At 41.9% G+C, this 18,865-nt stretch overlaps 1 protein-coding gene across 2 annotated transcripts in view; it reads right to left on the reverse strand.

Annotated features, from left to right (window-relative positions):
- LOC146833118 (angiopoietin-related protein 2-like) overlaps positions 1–18,865 on the reverse strand; it is a 208,799-nt gene that overhangs the window by 39,522 nt on the left and 150,412 nt on the right. For both annotated transcript variants that reach the window (XM_085600741.1, XM_085600740.1), the window contains exon 5: positions 11,495–11,765. In XM_085600741.1, coding sequence (XP_085456867.1) covers positions 11,495–11,765 — 271 coding nt within the window. The remainder of the gene's footprint in view (positions 1–11,494; positions 11,766–18,865) is intronic.

The following is an 18,865-nucleotide window of genomic DNA, read 5'->3' on the forward strand; positions in this document are numbered from 1 at the left end:
GTTGAAATTCTTAAAGCTGTTGGGTGATCCCTCATGCACAACAACCCACCTTGCTTGTTTGGGGGATGCAAGGGAGGGCAATTGCAATTTGGATCACTATTTTGAGTGCCCTTAGGTTGGAGTTGCTGTAAAGCAATGGGGAGTACAAATTCGGATGGCAAGCTTGGTCAATCAGATTTACCAGCAACTGTTTTAAATCTGATAATGGATTTCCATGAAATAACAAGGTCAGTAACCTCTTAAAGTCTGGGAAAACAACAATGGTGACCTCTAACCGAAGGCTTTAGTTGTGTTCCCACTTTAGTAACATTTACCACACACCCATCTTACCCACCCTGTTCCCCAACCTCCTGAGATTGCAACACCTCATATCTGTTTGAGCAGGTAACATTTGATAAAATATGAGAAAAACATTCTTTATTACTCTTAAAGATTTCTGGTTGAAAAGCAACATGGAATGTCTCAATGGAAGCAGGTGATTGATTAGATAGTATTTGCCGACCTTTTTTCTTGCAGGCAACCTTTTTTGTGAGTGTTTTTGATCTTGTGGTGAATTTTCCACTGGGTGTCTTTCGCCCAATATAGACTCCACCATTTCAATCGAATTTTCAATTTCCTGTATCACACAATTTTCGGTGTGCTTAGTTCCTTTCTTCTTATTTTGTGTTCCATTTGGGATAAATGCAGCCTTCCTCTTTGCCCATAATAGTGGAATAGACTAAACTGTTCCCCAGACAATTTTACATCGGCAATAAATGATTAAATGTGTGAAAGTTCGTAAAGGTAATAAAAAGGCCCAGCTATAGCCAAATGTTAGACCAGGTAAGTAAAGGGTTAAACTAAGCAGTAGCCTGGCATTATAATAAGAAAGTGGTTGTGGTAAGTCCCCTACCCTTGGAGCAAACTAAGAGTATAGGCCCAGTTCACCCTTATCTGAGCAAAGGCAGGCCCGCCCTTGCCCCACGCGTGTCCAACAAAAATGTTGAAGCGCTATCTAGTGCAAAGTGGTGATGTCGCTGCTGCACTTGCCTCCACCACCTCTGCTTCTCTGGCAGATGACTTTAAGTCCCCTCATTAGTGCTGTTGTGTCCCCTGCAAAGCGGTGATGTCGCTGCTTGGCCCGTCTCCATCATCCTCCTCCTCTGGCTGGAAGTGTGGATTATGGGACTTTAACTCCCTCAACGGTTCTCTCCCCTTTACTACTTTTACTTAGCTTATAAATTTATATATATAACTTTCCCACCATTCAACGAATCTCCATGGAAGTTTGCAGACCTATTCCTTTTCTCTACATTTAAGGATGATGCAAAGTTTTGTGGTGATTAGTTATGAGAGTGTAAAGAAAAAAGGCGGTCCCAAAACACATTTTTCCATCAATAGATTTCAAACTCTGATTGGATTTTCATGAAATTTGGAAGGAATATAGATTATGTTCTGGAAAGGATCCTTTTTGTATTGTATGGAAATCTGTTGAATAGTTTTGTAGAACAAGGAACTAAAATGCAGTGATGTCCTGGGCTGCAGTATACCTCCGTTCATTCACACTATATGCAGAACATAGCCAGGACAAAAAATACAAAATTCAATACTATTGGCTAATGACTGCCTCTAAAAAAGAAAAAGGCAGCCTTATTGTTTAGACTACACTTTGGCTGCGTTCTCGGTTGGACCTGAAATATACATTTGTAATATGTTTTATATATATATAGAAAGTTTCAAGTCACTTTATAAAACTGGTAATTGTTAGGGAAAAGTATTATATTGTTCTATGTATTTTGATCAAATGAAACTGAGTACTGTGGTAGTACCTAGGAAGCGCTGCGGTACCTTTTGACATTAAAAAATATATATAGTAGTCAATAAAACTGAATTAAACAACAATAAAAAATATTGTTTTATTGTTAGTGAGAAATCTTTTGTTTTTTTATAATTTCAAAATGTACCGCAGTACTTTCAAGATAGTGTTACATGGTACTCCGTTAACATTTTTTTTAAATGTATACAACAATACAAAAACTTTTTCCTAACTATTCTCACTTTGATAAAGTGCCTCATTTTTCCTATAGGTTAAAAAGCATAGTAATAAGTTATATCTCACATAGAAACGAAGATATCAGCCATTTTGCCACTACGTCTGTCCACCACACTTTGGCTGTGTTCTGTGCTATTTTTCGATGTTTTTATGTGTTGCTAGGAAGACATTAAGCATTTTACATTAGTGTGAGTAGTTGGGGAAAAAGATTTTTATTATTTTATATACATTTTTTAAAAAGGTAACAGAGTACTGCAGTACTAGCTGGGAAGTACTGCAATACCTTTAGAAATTAAAATAAACAAAGGATATATTTCAAATAATAAAACAATAATAAGCACCAATACAAAATGATTGTTATATTGATTAACATAACTCCTTTTTTAGGTCTCGCCTAGGCAGCGCATGTGCTGTCTTTCGAGACATGTTGCATCTGGTGTATGTGCATTCAGAATGCCCATTGCTTGTGTTTGGTTCCTTAATGTGCTTGTGAAAAATCCTTGCTTTTCATTTGTCAAAAGCTTACATTTGTCTCTCCTTTTGCTCACGCCATGGAGACTGCCCCTGTTACATTCATTAGTTTGCGGTGAGCCCTACACTTACTGTTGGGCGCTACTTTTTCTTTTGCCTCAGATTCAAATGTTAATTGCCTGCTCCAAGCACACTATTCTATACATACACCACAGCCTGATTTTCATTCACCCGGTATCCGATGTCTATGTTGTGTTGCCTTTAGCCTCTCCCTCCTTATGCCGTGCAAGTTGTAAATTCCATTCTCAGCTTGTGTTGTCCATGATTGTCTTTGTGGCTTGCAGACTCTTAATGGCAGCTCGAGGTGCCTCTCCTCGCTTCAGCCCACCCTCGTCCCCCTCCAGCCTTTGAGCACGCGTGCACGGCTGGCAGCCCCAGACAGATTGCATTTCCAATGCTTGATTTTTGTTCATTGTGGTAGGACGACATTTTATTGCCTCCTTGAGTGCATTTTATGAATGTGACTGCTGCTGGGTAGCTTTCCATTCAAAGTGCGACAGGGTGACATCACGTATACGCTCTCCTGAGCACGTTAAATTCACAGTTCTATATATGGCTTCCTAATAGCATTGTGAGTGTTGAGCTTCCTGTCCTCAGACACAGCCTGGCTCACTTAAACCGATTCCGAATTCTGTTTTCTTAACCCTTGCTGCAGAATGATCATTTTGTAATTTTGCAGAGTGCTGTTGCATGAGGAGCCCCGGCTGTCAACGGCACAATGTGGTGTTTATTGGGAGCAGGCTTTGATGAGAAGCGTGGTGGAGGTTTTGACGATGCCTCTGTGAACTCCCCCGCCCCTCCTCATGCTGCTTATATGTGCTCTTGCCACAGGAGGGTCCAACAGTTTGTACCACCTCTCTCCCTGCAGAGGCTTTCATGTAGACATGGCATGAAGGACCACGCTTCTGGGAGCCTCCCTTGTGTTCAAGCGCTTGTTCGTTTTATGCTAGATTTCAACCACCCCTGCCTCTTGGGAGATAGATAGAGAAAAGTTTGTTTTACGTCTCAATTGATTTAAGATGAAGGATGTCTGGGAGAAAAGTCATCAAAAGATGATCTGATATTTAGTAAAAAAAGAGGGAAAAAACACCTGGTCAGCTCTTTGTCAAAACTAGCTTCTTTTATGGGGGGAGGTGTCTGTACTGGGGAGCATGTCCTAAATTTGATTTATCCCCTTGTTTCTTTGCACTACTACTTCCCCGTTGACATTGCAACTGTCTCCATCTGGAGGGGAAGGAAACAGCCAGAGCTTTAAAGGGTATGACATTTGGATAAGCAATGCACAGAAAGCCGCAGACCCAGAGGGCTTGAGCGGCAGCATTTAAGCGCTGTGCACTTGCAGATGACGGAAAACGCAGTCTGCATTTTACATTTTTGTGGGCCAAAGGATAGGATTTCATGCATTATGTGCTGAAAATATTCATGTTTCTCAAAAAAGATTATGGATGGAAAAATCTAATTAGTAATACCAATGTATGCAGTTACCCTCGATCACCAGTTATACAGAACATAGATGCTACTACAACAAGCATTTGCAATGCAATATTTCTTGATACTGAAAGTTTGAGCTATTGGCAGTGCATTAATATTTGCAACGCCAATAGTTCAAACTTTCAGTAATGAGAGACCTATTGCATCTGCTTGTTTACATTTTAATAGGTACCACAGTACTTCCATGATAGTACTGTGATACTCTACCTTATTTAAAAATACATACAACAAGAAAAATATGTTTACCTAACTATTCACACTAATGTAAAGTACCTCATGTCTTCCTATAGGTTACAAAATTTACTAATATCGTATAGCTCACGTAGAAATTAAGAACTCACCTATTTTGATGCTACATCTTTCTAAAAAGTCAATGGAATGTGCAAAACACTGACATGTCACTCCACTCCACTGTACGACACACCACGCTAATCGACAACACGCCAATCCACTCTACGCCACTCCACTCTATGCCATGCTACTCTAAACCACTCCACTCTATGCTATGCCTCTCTACCCCACTCCACTCTACACTACTCAGCTGTATGCCATTATACTATATTCTACTCCATTGTAAGACACCAAATGACACGCTACTTTATGACACACCACTCCACTCTACTCTATGACAGGCCACTCCGATTTACACTATCTCTTTGTATGCCACTCTACGCCACTACACTCAATGCCACTCCACTCTACACCACGCCATGCCACTCCACTCTACGCCACTCCATTCTACGCCACTCCACTCACTGTAAGACACTGTACAACACACTACAGTATAACATGGCACTCCACTCTCACTACGACATGCCACTATACGCCACGCCACTCCTCTCTACGACACGCCACTCCACTCTACTCTATGAAATGCTACTTCTCTCTAGGTCACTCCACTCTAGAACACTCTTCTTCACTGTATGCCTATTCAATCTATGCCTCTCTATTCCAATATACACAGCACTCTACAACACTCCAATGTACAGCACTACATTCTGACACGATACGACAATCCACACGACACTACACACTATGATTAGAAGCACTTTCAAAAAATTTAAATTCAATGAAAAAAACAAAGGCTAACAAGAAGTTATAGTTATGAAAACGTCATTTATTTTTTGTGTACAAATCCAACTTAAACTACATAAACATTAGAAAGTCTACAGTTATGGTTATAACTTGCAGTTATATTTTGTGCCCCCGTCGAAATGTACTATAACTTGCGCACCTCTGTACACAGTGTTAAGAAACCCGCTAGCCACACTACATAAACTAAAACTCACGCCGTCCCCTTGCATTGCTTATAACTTTTCATATATCACTTATAGCATGTTAAATCATAGCCTTTATGACAACACTCATGGGCATTTGATTTGGCATCATTTATGAGAACAGTGTGCATAGTAGAGGGAAGAGATATGTTTCATGTAGTGTGGATAGCGAGTCAACAACACTGTATTTTTTATTTTGCTAATAACTTTTGCGCTGTTTGAAGAATCTTCATGAAACTTTCCAAAAAAGGCAAATTCACCTCAGCTCCTTTCTGGAAAGATTTGGAGTGATTTGTCAAGCGGGGCTGGAAAAAAAGAGAGAGGGGGGCAGCTCTATTGCCAAAACACCTGAACGGAATTACACCACATTTATTAGGAAGCTAGATCTCGGTTCACCGATTCTGTTTTTAGTGATTTGGTGTAAATTTGTTCCGTATTTTTTGAGAAATAGCGTTTTTTATACCTGGATGTTTAAGTCCAAGGGACTCCTGCGAGGTCTCACCCTCGCCGGAGTACCAGTTCAGAAATAGAACATTCGGATTGCCCAGGGCGATTTTTTTCCTGTGGGCTATGTCGCTCCTGTGAGTGCTCTGATTTGCTGCCAGCAACATGAGAAACAATTTGCTGGCAGCATTACAGGAGTCAGAGACTTAGTGTCCTGTCCTGAAGTGTGAAAAAAATAACAAAAGGGGGTAGGCCTGCCCTGCACTCTTAGGCTTTGCGGGGAGACCCAGAGGGAATCCCCTTGGGCCAAAGATTTTAAAGAATTGTCCATTTTTGTTGCAATTTGTGGGACTCCATATTTGTTATTGAACATATGGGAGGGGGGCATGGGTAAGGTCCCCAGTCCATTTTGGGCCCGGGGACTCCATCCCCGGGGCCAGTTATACTTAATTAGAGGGAGGGGGTGCGGTCCCCTCCTTGAGCCAGTGGTGGCCCCGGGGTGGCACATTTCCAGGACAAAAATCATCAAAAGGGGGAGGAAGGGCCTGTGAAGGCCTAAGTGACCCCATTCCCTGGGGAGGGTTGCCACGAGCCCTCCAGAGGCAGAATACAACTGCTCTCTCCGGACGCTGTCATCAATGACGCCATTTGAGATGTCAACAGTGATGTCATGGAGCATGTCATGAATGATGTAATGTGTGCGGTCACAAACAGTGCAGGGTGGGGGCGCAAGTGATAGTTAGGTGTGCTAACTATATCCAGTGAATTTCTGTGTTTTTTTTAGTTCAAAACATTAATGTTGTCACTGAAATATTCACGTAATTATAATGTCCCTGTAACCTTTGGTTTGTTAGTGAATTTCTAAGGTTTTTTAAAAATCCTGTTTCGGAACTATAACGTCCCTGCAACCTTGGTTTTTTTCAGTGAATTTCTACTTTTTTAATGCTATTTCTCAACTATAACGTTCCTGTAATCTTTGGTTATTTAAGTGAATTCCTAGGAGTTTTTTTAACATAAAATATTATTTAATTAAGGCAGTGCACTGCGAGGGGTTGGCCACATGGCCTGACCAACCCCCTGCATGCAGCAAACCCCTAGCTGTGCATGTTCTTCGGCCGAACGCAGTGTGGGGGGTTGTACACAAGGCCTTGCCTGTGCCAGGCCCTGTGGGCCACCCCCCACAAGTAACCAACACCACACTGCTTTTGGAGCCATTGCTCGTGGCCCAGCCTTGAAAATACATTGGGAAATGGGCGCCCAGCCCCCCTCCCGGGCCGATTTTGGCCCCTCGGGACCCCATCCCCTAGGACCGAGCCTTTAAAATATATTGGGGGGGGCACGCCAATTGCGGCCCAGGGACCCAATTCCCCGGGGCCCAGCTGTGCATTAAATGGTGAGAGGGGCCTCCGTCCTCGAGCCATTAATAGCCCTGGGGACCCCATCTCCCAGGGCCTGCTCCTGCAATGTCCCAGGGTACCCACCCCGGGACACAGCGATTTTCCTGCCCACTCTGGCATGGGCAGGGAATCTTGTGTTTGCTGTTGCTTGATGGGAACAATTTCAAAGCTCCCGCCAAGCTAGAGCAAACATTGAAATGCTCCTGCCCGCTGGGAGAAGACTTTTCATTTGTTTGCCATAACAGATGAAAATATTGCTCCCGCCTGCAGGGAGCAGATTTTTTAGCTGCTCGCTGTAGGTAGGAGCAATGTCAGCTCCCACTAGAGGCTGGGAGCCTGCTGGGGCCACGGGGGCCTAGGGGCTCCCCTGCAACCCACAACAAGGAGATGGTTGGAGCCTTGGGTGGTCACCAGGGTGCCCACCCTTAATTGCCTGGGCTGGGGGGAGGGGTTCACAGGGGCCAAAATCCACCCAAGAAGGGGAGTGGCATGTTCCCCCCTCCGCAATAAATTATTGGCTTGGCCACCAGTGATGGGGTCCCCGGGGTGGTACTCAGCCCGGAGAGAGGCCGTGCAGCCCCCTCTACCTCTACTAAATGGCCAGGCCCCCGGAGATGGAAAATCCCTAAGGCCTATATCAGCCTAGGGAGGGGGGGCTGCGTACCCACCGCCCGTTTACAATATGGCCGGTAGACAGGGTCCCCCGGGCTGAAATTAGCTCTGGGAGGGGGGCTATGTGCCCCCCAATAATTACAGTGGTGGGCCCTGGGGAATGGGGTCTCCGGGGAGAGAGACACATGCCCCCTCACCCACAAAATGTACCAGGCCCCAGGGATGGGGTCCAGGGGGCTGAAATTGGTGCAGGGAGATGGGCTGCATGCCCCCTTCTTGGGTTGGCTGCCTTTTGGGGCGTTCGCGACCGGGCTTGGCTGCAGGCCAGACCTTGCAGCCACCCCCCACCTCGCACTGCTGTCGGCCATGCACGGCAGGGTGTTGGCCACAGGGCCTGTTCGCTGTTTACACTCACAGTTGGATTACCGCATGATAATTAAATATTACTTTACGTTAAAAAAAAATACTAGAAATTCACTGAAAAAACACAAAGGTTACTAGGACATTATAGTTAGGAAATAGCATTAAAAAACAGACATTCACTGAAAAAAGCAAACGTTACCTGAATGTTATAGTTAGGAGATAGAATTAAAAAAACTTAGAAATCCTCTGAAAAACACAAAGGTTAATGGGACGATACAGTTAGGTTCAGACTTTACACACACAAAACCACAGAAATTCACAAGTTAGAGTTATATAAAGTACATATCATTTGTGCCCTAAAGTAACTATAACTTGTGCCCTCGCCATGTACTGCTAATTACCCCACTTATTACATCACTCATGACATCTTCTATGACATCATTGATAGTATCACTGCAACATTTCTGTAAAATTATTATAAGAAAACTATGTATGGCAGGGGCCTGAGCTATGGTTACTTTAGAGCATGGGTTATAGTTACTTGAGATAATTCTGAATATAACTGCTGAATTTCTATGGTTTTGCGTGTGGAAACTCTAACCTTAACTATAACGTTCCTATACCCTTTGTTTTTTTCATTGAAAATATATGTATATATGTGTGTAGATATATATGTATACATACTATACAAACAAACGCCATGGCATTGTAAACAATTGTGGCCTAATAACAGGATATTTAGAGATTTAGAGCAACTGTGCTAATAGATCCACGTTCACACATAATTTAGTGCAAATATCAAATTTGAGTTTATTAGTACAGTATAGCACAATTGACATTGAATAGCATAAACAGTTTTTACTGCCTTGCAAACTGCATTTAACAATTACTTTACTCAGGGAAACAACTCTCCTAATAGTCATAAGGTCTCTTCAGAGTGATTTTACCATACTGGAACGGTACCCCACTTGTGTGGCTGGGCCTATTACCCATGACAGGAACCGGTCAAAACTTAGACTGTGTGATGTCATTGTAGTGTCACTGAGGTCTTCCCATTGCTATAGGTCTGGTCAATTCCAGTATCATACCTTAGGTACCTGATTCATAGGAGTAAGCATTTTAATTGAGAGGGTTGTGGGAACGCCTGGTGGTAAGACGTTTGCCATTAGCTGGAACTGCCAGCGTTTTCCTTCACATAACTGTGTGTAAAATAGACATTTTGTTAAATACGTTGATGTTAATCAGGCATTTGGGTTAAAAAAACATGCTTGGATCCATATAAACTACACTACCCTGGTTCTCCTGGGTCTCAAGATTCCGGAAATGCCCAAGGTTGGTAGATCCCTCTGGTTAATGGTTGACCCAGAGCCTGAATAATGCAGGCATTGACAATGGTAAGTGATAGCAAATTTGCATTTCTTTGGGCACAGTTTTGACATACAGACCCCTCTGGGGACAGAGATGTTGCCTTGTGCCAGGTGTACCAATGCCAAGATGACCCCACCCCATTCCTTTTCTCACCTTTTCCCCTCCCCGAGGTAAACTGGCGGGCTTTCAGCCTCCTTAGGTAATGAAGATGCTACAGGCCCTAGGGGCAGAAAGACTATTGTGGATTTTAGGGCATGATTTGCGGCCTGAATCCAGACAAAAATGAAAATAAATTAATTATAGAAATCACCGCCAGCATCCATTGGGCTTCTGCTCTCCAGGCCTTTGGGAAGATTGGGGGTTGACCCCCACAATGCACCATCCTGGGGGCAGAGAGACTGCCTGGGTCTTTAGATGGTTGAGGTAAAGCCCGATGTCAGTGTGGACTTACCCCCACTCCATTATGTATCTAAATTTCTTGGTACCTATTGGGCATTCAACCCTCAAGAGAGGGTGGACTGTGGGTAATCCATTAATCTTCCAACAACTGTTTGACCTTTAGGGTTTAGGAGAATAGCCTAATGTCAGGGGCAAGCTGCCCCCACCCATTATTTTGCAAAAATGTTCAGGTGACCAGTTGGCTTTTTGCCCCTTCTCCAATGAGATGCTGAAAGTCTCAGAATAGAAAAGGAGGCACCTTTGAAGCAGTGCAGACATTCTATGAGTATAAATGTTGGCCTCTCTGTACAAAGTGCAGATATAACCTAGATTAAAACTGCATACTTTCTCTGAAACCTAGCACAATGATGCAAGCAGTTCAATTCATGTTCAGTCATCTGGGGTTGCTTATGAGCTGCTTGCACTGACCTTTCTTGACCAGCAACACAAAAAGCAGCTTGCTGAGTAAGTCATGTCCTCCAGTGAGCCACCACAGAAAGTGTTTTGTTTTTGTCTGGCCTCCATAATCCCATAGCTACCAGATTTATTTGGGTTTGTTCCAAAACATGTAATTGGAAAGAAAGTTCCGATATTCTTGGCTTCTCAGTGAATCAGAAGGGTAACACAGAGTAGTGATTCAACTTTGTTTGTAAAATTGTCATTTAGGTAATGCCTGAACACAAATGTGGACTGTTCAAATAGTATTTTTGACTGGTCTATGACTTACATTGTTACCTGCAGCCAATATGAAAACTGAGCTACTGTCATTAAAGTAGGCAATAGACTGTTTTTAGGTCTCGCCTGATCCAGCGCATGCGCTGGTCTGGCGAGACATTTTGTGAGGGCTCCAAAAAGTGCTACCACTGTAGCCTAGAGCTACAGTGCATGTGCGTGGACACGCGCGCCTCACTTTCACGGCCGCTTTGATGTTTGATCGGGATCGCAATCACTTTCACTTTCGCAGCCCCACGGCCGCTTTGATGTTCTCAGCGAGCCAGTTTTTTTTCCTCATGTTTATTACTTCTATGTAGTAATGGTGGCACCCGTGCGCCGCCATTACTACAGAGCAGTAATAAACAGAAACAAGCATTGGCATAGCCAATATGTCTCGCTTTTGGGACTTTATAAGTATTTAGTTATGCAACTGTTGCATGACTAAACACTTAAAAGGTCCCAAAAGCGAGACCTATTGGCTATGCCAATGCTTGTTATGTGTCTCATCATGTGTATAGGATCTCATTCAAGACTTTAGGTGGTAAAGGTGTTAAATTTGCCTTATGTAGTGTATTGAGACCTCTGAAAACACTCTTTAAACAGGGGGTTATGCCTTGCCTGGAGAACCCCGTTAAGCACCCTTTTTTGAATTCCATCTCTGATACTCTACCTGCCTCTGATTTCCACACTTACTTTTCCACCTTACTATCCTGTCACTCGCTAATACTATTGTTAGGTATTTTCTGGTTCCCTTCTCTATGCTCTTGCATCATCTGTACCAGTGTGATAGACACAAATCATGCTATGTAGGTCTTATATAGACTTACCTGTATATGCATCTCTGTCTTTGTCCAATGTGCTGAACTGTTTTTCGTTGTGCCAGGAAAGGGAGTCGCCAGCATTGCCTCGGTAGTTGCCCAGCCGCAGTCTGTAGAAGTCGCTTTCTGGCTCCACTGAGAAGTTGTCGTATTCTGCAAAGACCTGCCGTCCCTGCCAGTCCTCCATCAAAATCAGCAGCTTGTAGCTCTCTTGGTTGGTTAACCAGTACAAGTTTTCCAGCCCCAGCCAGTACTCGCCATCCATGTTCCCAAAACCTTGCTGCGAGAAAGAGGTATAGGTTGAATAATTTAGGCCGTCATGCACAAACATTACATTTAAGAAAACTGCACCATACAACGAATCACAATTTACGATTTCTAAAATGGTATGTGCTAGATTTTATGAATTGTAGCCTTTCCCAAGGTAACATTGCTTTGTATAAGACGCCCCTGGTATTTCTTTAACTTATTTCTCAATTTCTTTTTCCAACACAACCATTAACAAGGTTATCTTGTGTATCTAAATATACCTGCATATGAAAGCGTTTTGGGTTGGTGTCCTGAGTAAACTCACCTCCTCCTCCAGTAATCTATTCCAATGCAATCTGAAGTTTTTCCTCGGCATCACCAACTCTAGTATGGTTCCATACATTTGCTTATGCCATTTATTAAATGAGCTTTCGTACTTAGTCATGATGTAATAGGATAGCATTCGGTACCGTGAAAACTATCCTAACATACCAACTCCTTTTATTATTTTTATGCACAATAGTCTATTTTCCAGCCCTGCACCTTCGCTCAAGAAACTTTCTTAACTAAATCTCTAAATTGCTGGTTAATGGATACAAACATCAAGACATTTGCTCTTGCAATGAACAAACGGTGTATAGATGTTCAAATGTACACAGTACCCATTTGAGAGCAAAGCTCTTCTCTGCATTTGTAGGTCTTGCTGCTGACAGCTTAGTTGTTTTTTTTTTTTAGACTTTATGTGCCAATCCCTTAAAAAAGATACACCCAAAAAGTAATACAGAGAGAGGGAAAATTAAGTCTACAGACTTCAGCCATAGGTTTTCATGCATTTTCATGGTTTGCCAGGTCTGTTGTCCATGCAGGCTATGACTTTTTGTGGATGGCTACATTATCCTATTTGTGTTCCCACTGGGTTTTGGTTATGGACTGAAGTAGTCATTTTGTTAGACTTTGCAAGCAATATAAAGTGTAGCTTGTAACTCAGAGTCAGGGTAAATTATATTTGATATAGTTACCTCGCTGACATAATGACATTTTAGTTGCTGGGTTCTGGCTTTTGTGTTTAGGAAATTATAGACCTCGCTGACAAAATGACATTTTCGTTACTGGTTTCTGGATTTGTTTCGGAAGTGATCCTATTTTGTAGACTATATAAATCTCTTAAGCAGATGAACAACCTCTGCAGCCTAAATAAAATGAATGACATCTGGACACTTTATTACCCGACAAAAGAGAATGTACTTCTATTTGCACTCTCACAATACATTCCCAAGAACAGACTACCTGTTAGCTAACAACATTCTCACCCCTAACTGTTCCAACCCCCAAACAGAACCTATTACAATCCCTGACCATGCCTGCACATCAATAGGTGTTAATATATCTAAATCCACCTCTGGAAAAAAAATAAAAACCTGGAGAATGAATGAGGAGAATCTACAAGATCAGAACTCTGAGGCATATATAATAAGCAGCATTCCCAATTTCTTCACCGAACATAGCTCTGAAACCCTGTGGACAGCTATGAAAGCTACAATTAAGATGATAAGCAGCATGAGAAAAAGCCATAAATAACAAACTAGATGACATAGAGAAAGAGATTGAGACACTCGGACAACAACTAACACATAGCAACAATAAAAACATCCTAGACAAATAAAAAGACTCTCAAATACAATTACACCAAAATTATTAGTGAGAGAGCTCGCTGACCGTCTGAAAGCAAATAAATAGTGGGAATTCAGAACAGCAAAACTCTGGCAGGTTACCTCAATTCACCTGACTCAATAAATATAAATAGACAACTTACACCAATAATACAAATAGTAACACTCAGAAAAAGTGTGAGGATGTCTGTATCAGACTAAACCCCTCAACCCCAACCACCCCTCAGTGACCCATGGAAATGCATAACCAAATAAATATTACCTGTAATAATCCAGTGCAAATTCTAGACTATTCATAGGTCGGTTTGGACTCCTGACAAATTATTGAAATCCAGTCTTTTACAATCAGATATTTGTTGTAATTGCAATGAAGTTAAAGGATACCTAGAACATATGATCTGCTATAAATCAGTAACTCTTTCTTTCTGGTGTGATATTGGACAAACTGTTAACAAGATATTCCAAACTTGTAAACTATATTTGCACTAGGCCCCTGGGTGATCACTACCATCTCCTCCTCTCGCCATCTCAGAATTCCTTCTCTTGGATATTTTATTAACTCTAGGGGTTAAAATAATCCTCTGTGAATGGAAACACTATTACAATATATCGTATCACATATGGTGGACTTGGTCCTACTACTCAAGTGGTTCTGACAATATTATGTAACCAAAACCTCCAAGCAAAAACTCTCGACATCTGTGGTCCAAATTAAACTTCTACTTAGAAAAAGAACTGCCGTGATACTTCACGATTACAACCACACCAGGCCAAAACACAGACAGCTTTCATACAATAAGCATTTGGAGATACAGATCCCTGTATTTACATCAATCGATAATATATGATGTAACATATTAACTGAGCAGCCTACCTACACTCTTCTTCTGATCACCTCTCCTCTGCCCCTCAGTTCTTTGCCAGTCTCAATGCCCCCTCCCCCTTCCTACAGCCTTGTTTTTCTTTACGCAGGAAAAGTTGCACTTTATAATGACATTGTTATCACAAATACTCATCACGCCTATTGGAATTACGCAAATACTAATGACTTACCTCCTACTATCAATATACTATCACAATCCAGGTTTGCTTCTCTTACATTGTTATATTGTACTATTATAAAGCCAATAAAAGTATTTGAAATGGAAAGGCTAAACTGTTCACTAATCATAATTGCATGTTCATTTGTTTTATTTTGATGTCGTGATAACATGATGTTGGACATACAGGTTTCTAGTTTACACAAATTGGCTTTTCTAAGAAATGCACCACAAATACTAGCCCGTTGTCAGAACTATGTACTATGCAGTAGTTTCCTGTTTATATCATTCCAGTTCACCCTTTAGAAAGGGTAAACAACGTTTACCACAAAACTTTTTCTCCGCAGGGAATCACAACGCGGTCGTTACAACGACTGCGTTGTGATTCCGCATACCATTACTCCACAAGTCGGAACAACGACTTGCGGGGGGTGGGAGGTGTTGGATTTAAAATCCAACACCTTCCCTAGTGTCCGCACAGACTGGAGTTGGAATAGGAAATTATACTATTTCAACATCCAGCGCCCCCCCTCTGCAAGTCGTTGTTCCGACTTGCGGAGTAATGGTATGCGAAATCACAACGCGGTTGGTGTTACGACCGCGTTGTGATTCGCTGCGGGGAAAAAGACTGCAGGATGACGACATACATTCCAATGCCTTCAGCTTTTATATTGTTGTATCTCAAGAGATTGCTTTATCTTGGTATTTTCTTTGAAGACCAACTCGAAGCAAAACTCACAAAGCCACCGACGATTCCCGTAACAAAAATCAAAACCTATTGGCTTTGCCAATGAATGTTTAAAAAAAGTGAGACCTGTTGGCTTTGGGAGATCTTGTTCACATATACAAACTCTTTGGAATCTGAGCCTGCCTGGGATCACTGTGCAGTCCACTGGGTATTGTACAGCACACATCTACCATGCTTTGGCCTAGTAGCACTGAGTTTAGATGTATGGGTTCCAGAGTAGGTCACATGGCTCTAATGTGGATTTAATAAAATGTGTTACATTGCTATAAAGTGTGAGTATGTTTGCATTTAGGGACATGCTAGTGGCGTACAGTAACTTGGTTTCAAATATTCTTCTAAATTGTTGACAAAATGTATACATTTGGACAAATATTACCATATTTAACTATATGAATATAATTAATGATGGTGTTGTGCAGATGCCAAATTTGATTATAAACCTTGAATTGTGAAATTTGCATTTTACAAATGCATATCAAATATTTATTCAGTGGTAATCAAACTGTTGAACTAAAATAAAAATGAGGAATGTAGGGACAAATATGCAGCAATGTCTTTGCTTCATCGATAATACATATTTATTGGGTCCGTAGCTTGAGATGCTGCTTTGGAATACTATGGTGTCCTCCTCCTACAGAGCCCGTTGACCCTTTAAGGTGCCTTAGTGCCGATGCCACCTAATATTTGTTGATGGGGCACTGAGTAGGCAAACGACTGTAGAAAAAATTGTATTTTGACTATCCACCTGAAGATGACAAATTTTGTTGCATTTTATATTCAGTGGCAGCTTGTGATTAATTACAAAGGTAACATTGATATAAAAGTAATGATAAGATGAAATGTACAACAATATCTAGCAATCTACATGGTACCTCCTCTATTTCCCATGAAATTAATTACGTAATCATTCTAAGCCTTAACTCGTACTAATTAGTTTGAAGTGAGATGACTAACCATCTCTTACACCTTGGTAAACACGAGATACACGTGGGACTAAAATGCTAATAGCATGGGAAAACAATTAAAATAATTAACTGTGGTACGCAAACTAACTTTAGAACGTGGTGAAATAGAGAATTGCATGATTCATGTCGCTTTTGTGATGGGTTGTGCTTTCAGTACTGCAGAATGGTGAGTATTATTGATTTAAATGTTGCTACAAGCTAGAAAAATACTAATATATATTGGGATTAGCGTGGGATTAAACATTAGAATCTTCATTTTTATATTCTAATTACTGTAATGTCTGTTTTTGCTTAAGTTGGCATTTGGGCCTGCTAGGTCGCAGTACGTAAGATGGAGCTCCTGTGGTGCCGCCGTCATGTGAGCGCGATGACTACTGCGCAGAATCAAATGGCTCTGGAGATCTCCAAGTGACCTTAGCTCCTGTAGCAGAGTGTCTCTTGTCAAGGATAGGAGCATGGAGGGTTGCCAAGTGATGAACGGTGTGAACTACCAAGGGGACAATGGCTTGTTATTACTTTGCAACTTTTGCCTGTGAACCGAAGGATACAGGACATATTTTACGTTCTCCTATGCCAAGTCTCATGGAAAACCAGTTGGTCATGAGAATTTTTTGAGAACTTACAAATTGAATCGGACTAGCCAATCAGATCAGTTTCTAACCCTAAAATTTTTGCATATTGATCTGAAGTAAGCGGGAAAAAGGGTATAAAGACTCATCTGCCAAAGGGGGGTGGTTCACTGGGATGATCCTCTATGGCGTTGGGTCTGCATTGAACTGAATGAAGATTTCCATGGTTTACCTTGGGTTTCTTTGATTTTCGGGAAAGTAATTTCATCTGATGGTTTGAGTATTGCTGTGGGTTGGACAGTTTATCCGGAGATTGTAGCAGAGACTTGAATAATCTTCTGTGTGATCGGAGGGTCGCCAATTTCGAGATTTTGGTAAATGTAATGCAATGCGAAATCTATGCTTATGTTCTAAAGGTTTGATGTCTTCTTGAAATAAATCGAATTATGTTATATTCTGTAGTGCCTAAATGTAATGCAGAGCAAATTAATATTAACCCTGGGCGTAGTTCGCGAAGTAGCACTACGCGTAGCTACGCAAAGTGCACTTCTCACTACGCGAAGCACTTCGCGAACTGCATAGTACCCTGTTCGCACTGTGCAAGATGTTGTTTTCAATGATTGCGCAGTGCCGGATGCTTGTCTGCACTGTGCAATCATTGAAAACGGCATCTTGCACAGTGCGAGCTGTAGTTTTCTGCTGCTTGAGTAGATTTTTACTTGAGCGGCAGCTTTCTCAACGCGGACTGGTAGTTTCTCATCGCGAGCGGTCGTCATCATACGCGACCACTCGCAATGAGAAACCTGACCTCCCCGCGTTGAGAATCTCGCCGGGAGGTTTATTTCCCACGCACGCGATCGCCAACTTGATGTTGCTGATCGCGAACGAGGAAAAAGTCTCGCCGGGATGTCATTTTGCTTGTTCGCGGTCGCCAACTTGACGTTGAGGACCGCGAGAAAGCAAAAAATGACTGCTGCGCTACGCAATGTATATTTGCACTGTGGTACGTGCAATTCGCGTAGTGCAAAGTAGAGCAAACTTCACAAACTACGCGAGCGTAGCGTAGTGCTTTGCCCAGGCTTAATTAATATTAGATAAACAAAATTTGGATTAATAAGAAATGAGTTTGTGATTCTTTAATTGAGTACTGGAAATTAATCAAATGTTTCCTAGGCTTTAATTGTGTTTTAGCTGGTTCTAAATCACCATCAACCAGTCCAACTAATTGGTCCGTTGACCAAGTGGTGGAGTGCCTTGATGTCAAAGTCAGGATTCTATAGGTGCAGATGTATATAATGTAAAGAAATTTACTCCTGACAGGTAATAAGTTACCCCCCCATGTCCAGCGCTTTTCCTCCTGTGTACAGATTCGAGTGAGACGAATGTGTGTTGGTGTTATGGGCCCCATCAATGAATGAATGTATGGATGAGTTAGTGTGATGACGAGTCTGTGACATAGGGAGAATATGTAAATTTGTCCTTTCCGCGGGAGCAGCGGCTAGTAGGGAGGTAGATACCTTTCCAGTCTCTTGATCTTCGTCATTCTGCTTTTTTTGTTGGGTAGACGCAGGGCCTTTTATGCTACTTTGCTTCACTATTTAATACCATCCACTCCAATCACTAAAATAGTTTTTGTTGCTGCCACAGTCTCTTCACTATTTAATACCATCCACTCCAATCACTAAAATAATTTTTGTTGCTGCCACAGTCTCTTCATCTCCACCTTAGGACAAGCAGGTAATGTGAGTCCCTCTTTATTATAATGTATGCAGACATCATACATTCTGTGGCAGAAGTAGATCTGCAGAAATTTAACAGGATAAGTTCAACTGTGGGCTCAGTGATAGAACATATAGCAACAGGGTATGATATGAGAGCAGATGTAGAACCCGTGATTGACTAGGAGCTTCCTGTTCTGTGGAATGCACTTGGTGATAGTTTGTAGATTATCAGGGAGTTCTTTCTGATGGATTCAGAGATGGAACATATATTAGAGGTAGTTCTGTGGCACAGGTTCACCAATAGAACAGAGACCACCAGGAATTTATATGGCACGGGATCAGCAAAAGAACATTCATTAGCCCGGAGGTCTTTGCCATGAGATCAGCAATAGTCCATATCAGCCAGCTCTTAACAGGA

The sequence above is a fragment of the Triturus cristatus genome, chromosome 4_2 (genome assembly GCF_964204655.1).
Source record: "Triturus cristatus chromosome 4_2, aTriCri1.1, whole genome shotgun sequence".
Taxonomy (NCBI): domain Eukaryota; kingdom Metazoa; phylum Chordata; class Amphibia; order Caudata; family Salamandridae; genus Triturus; species Triturus cristatus.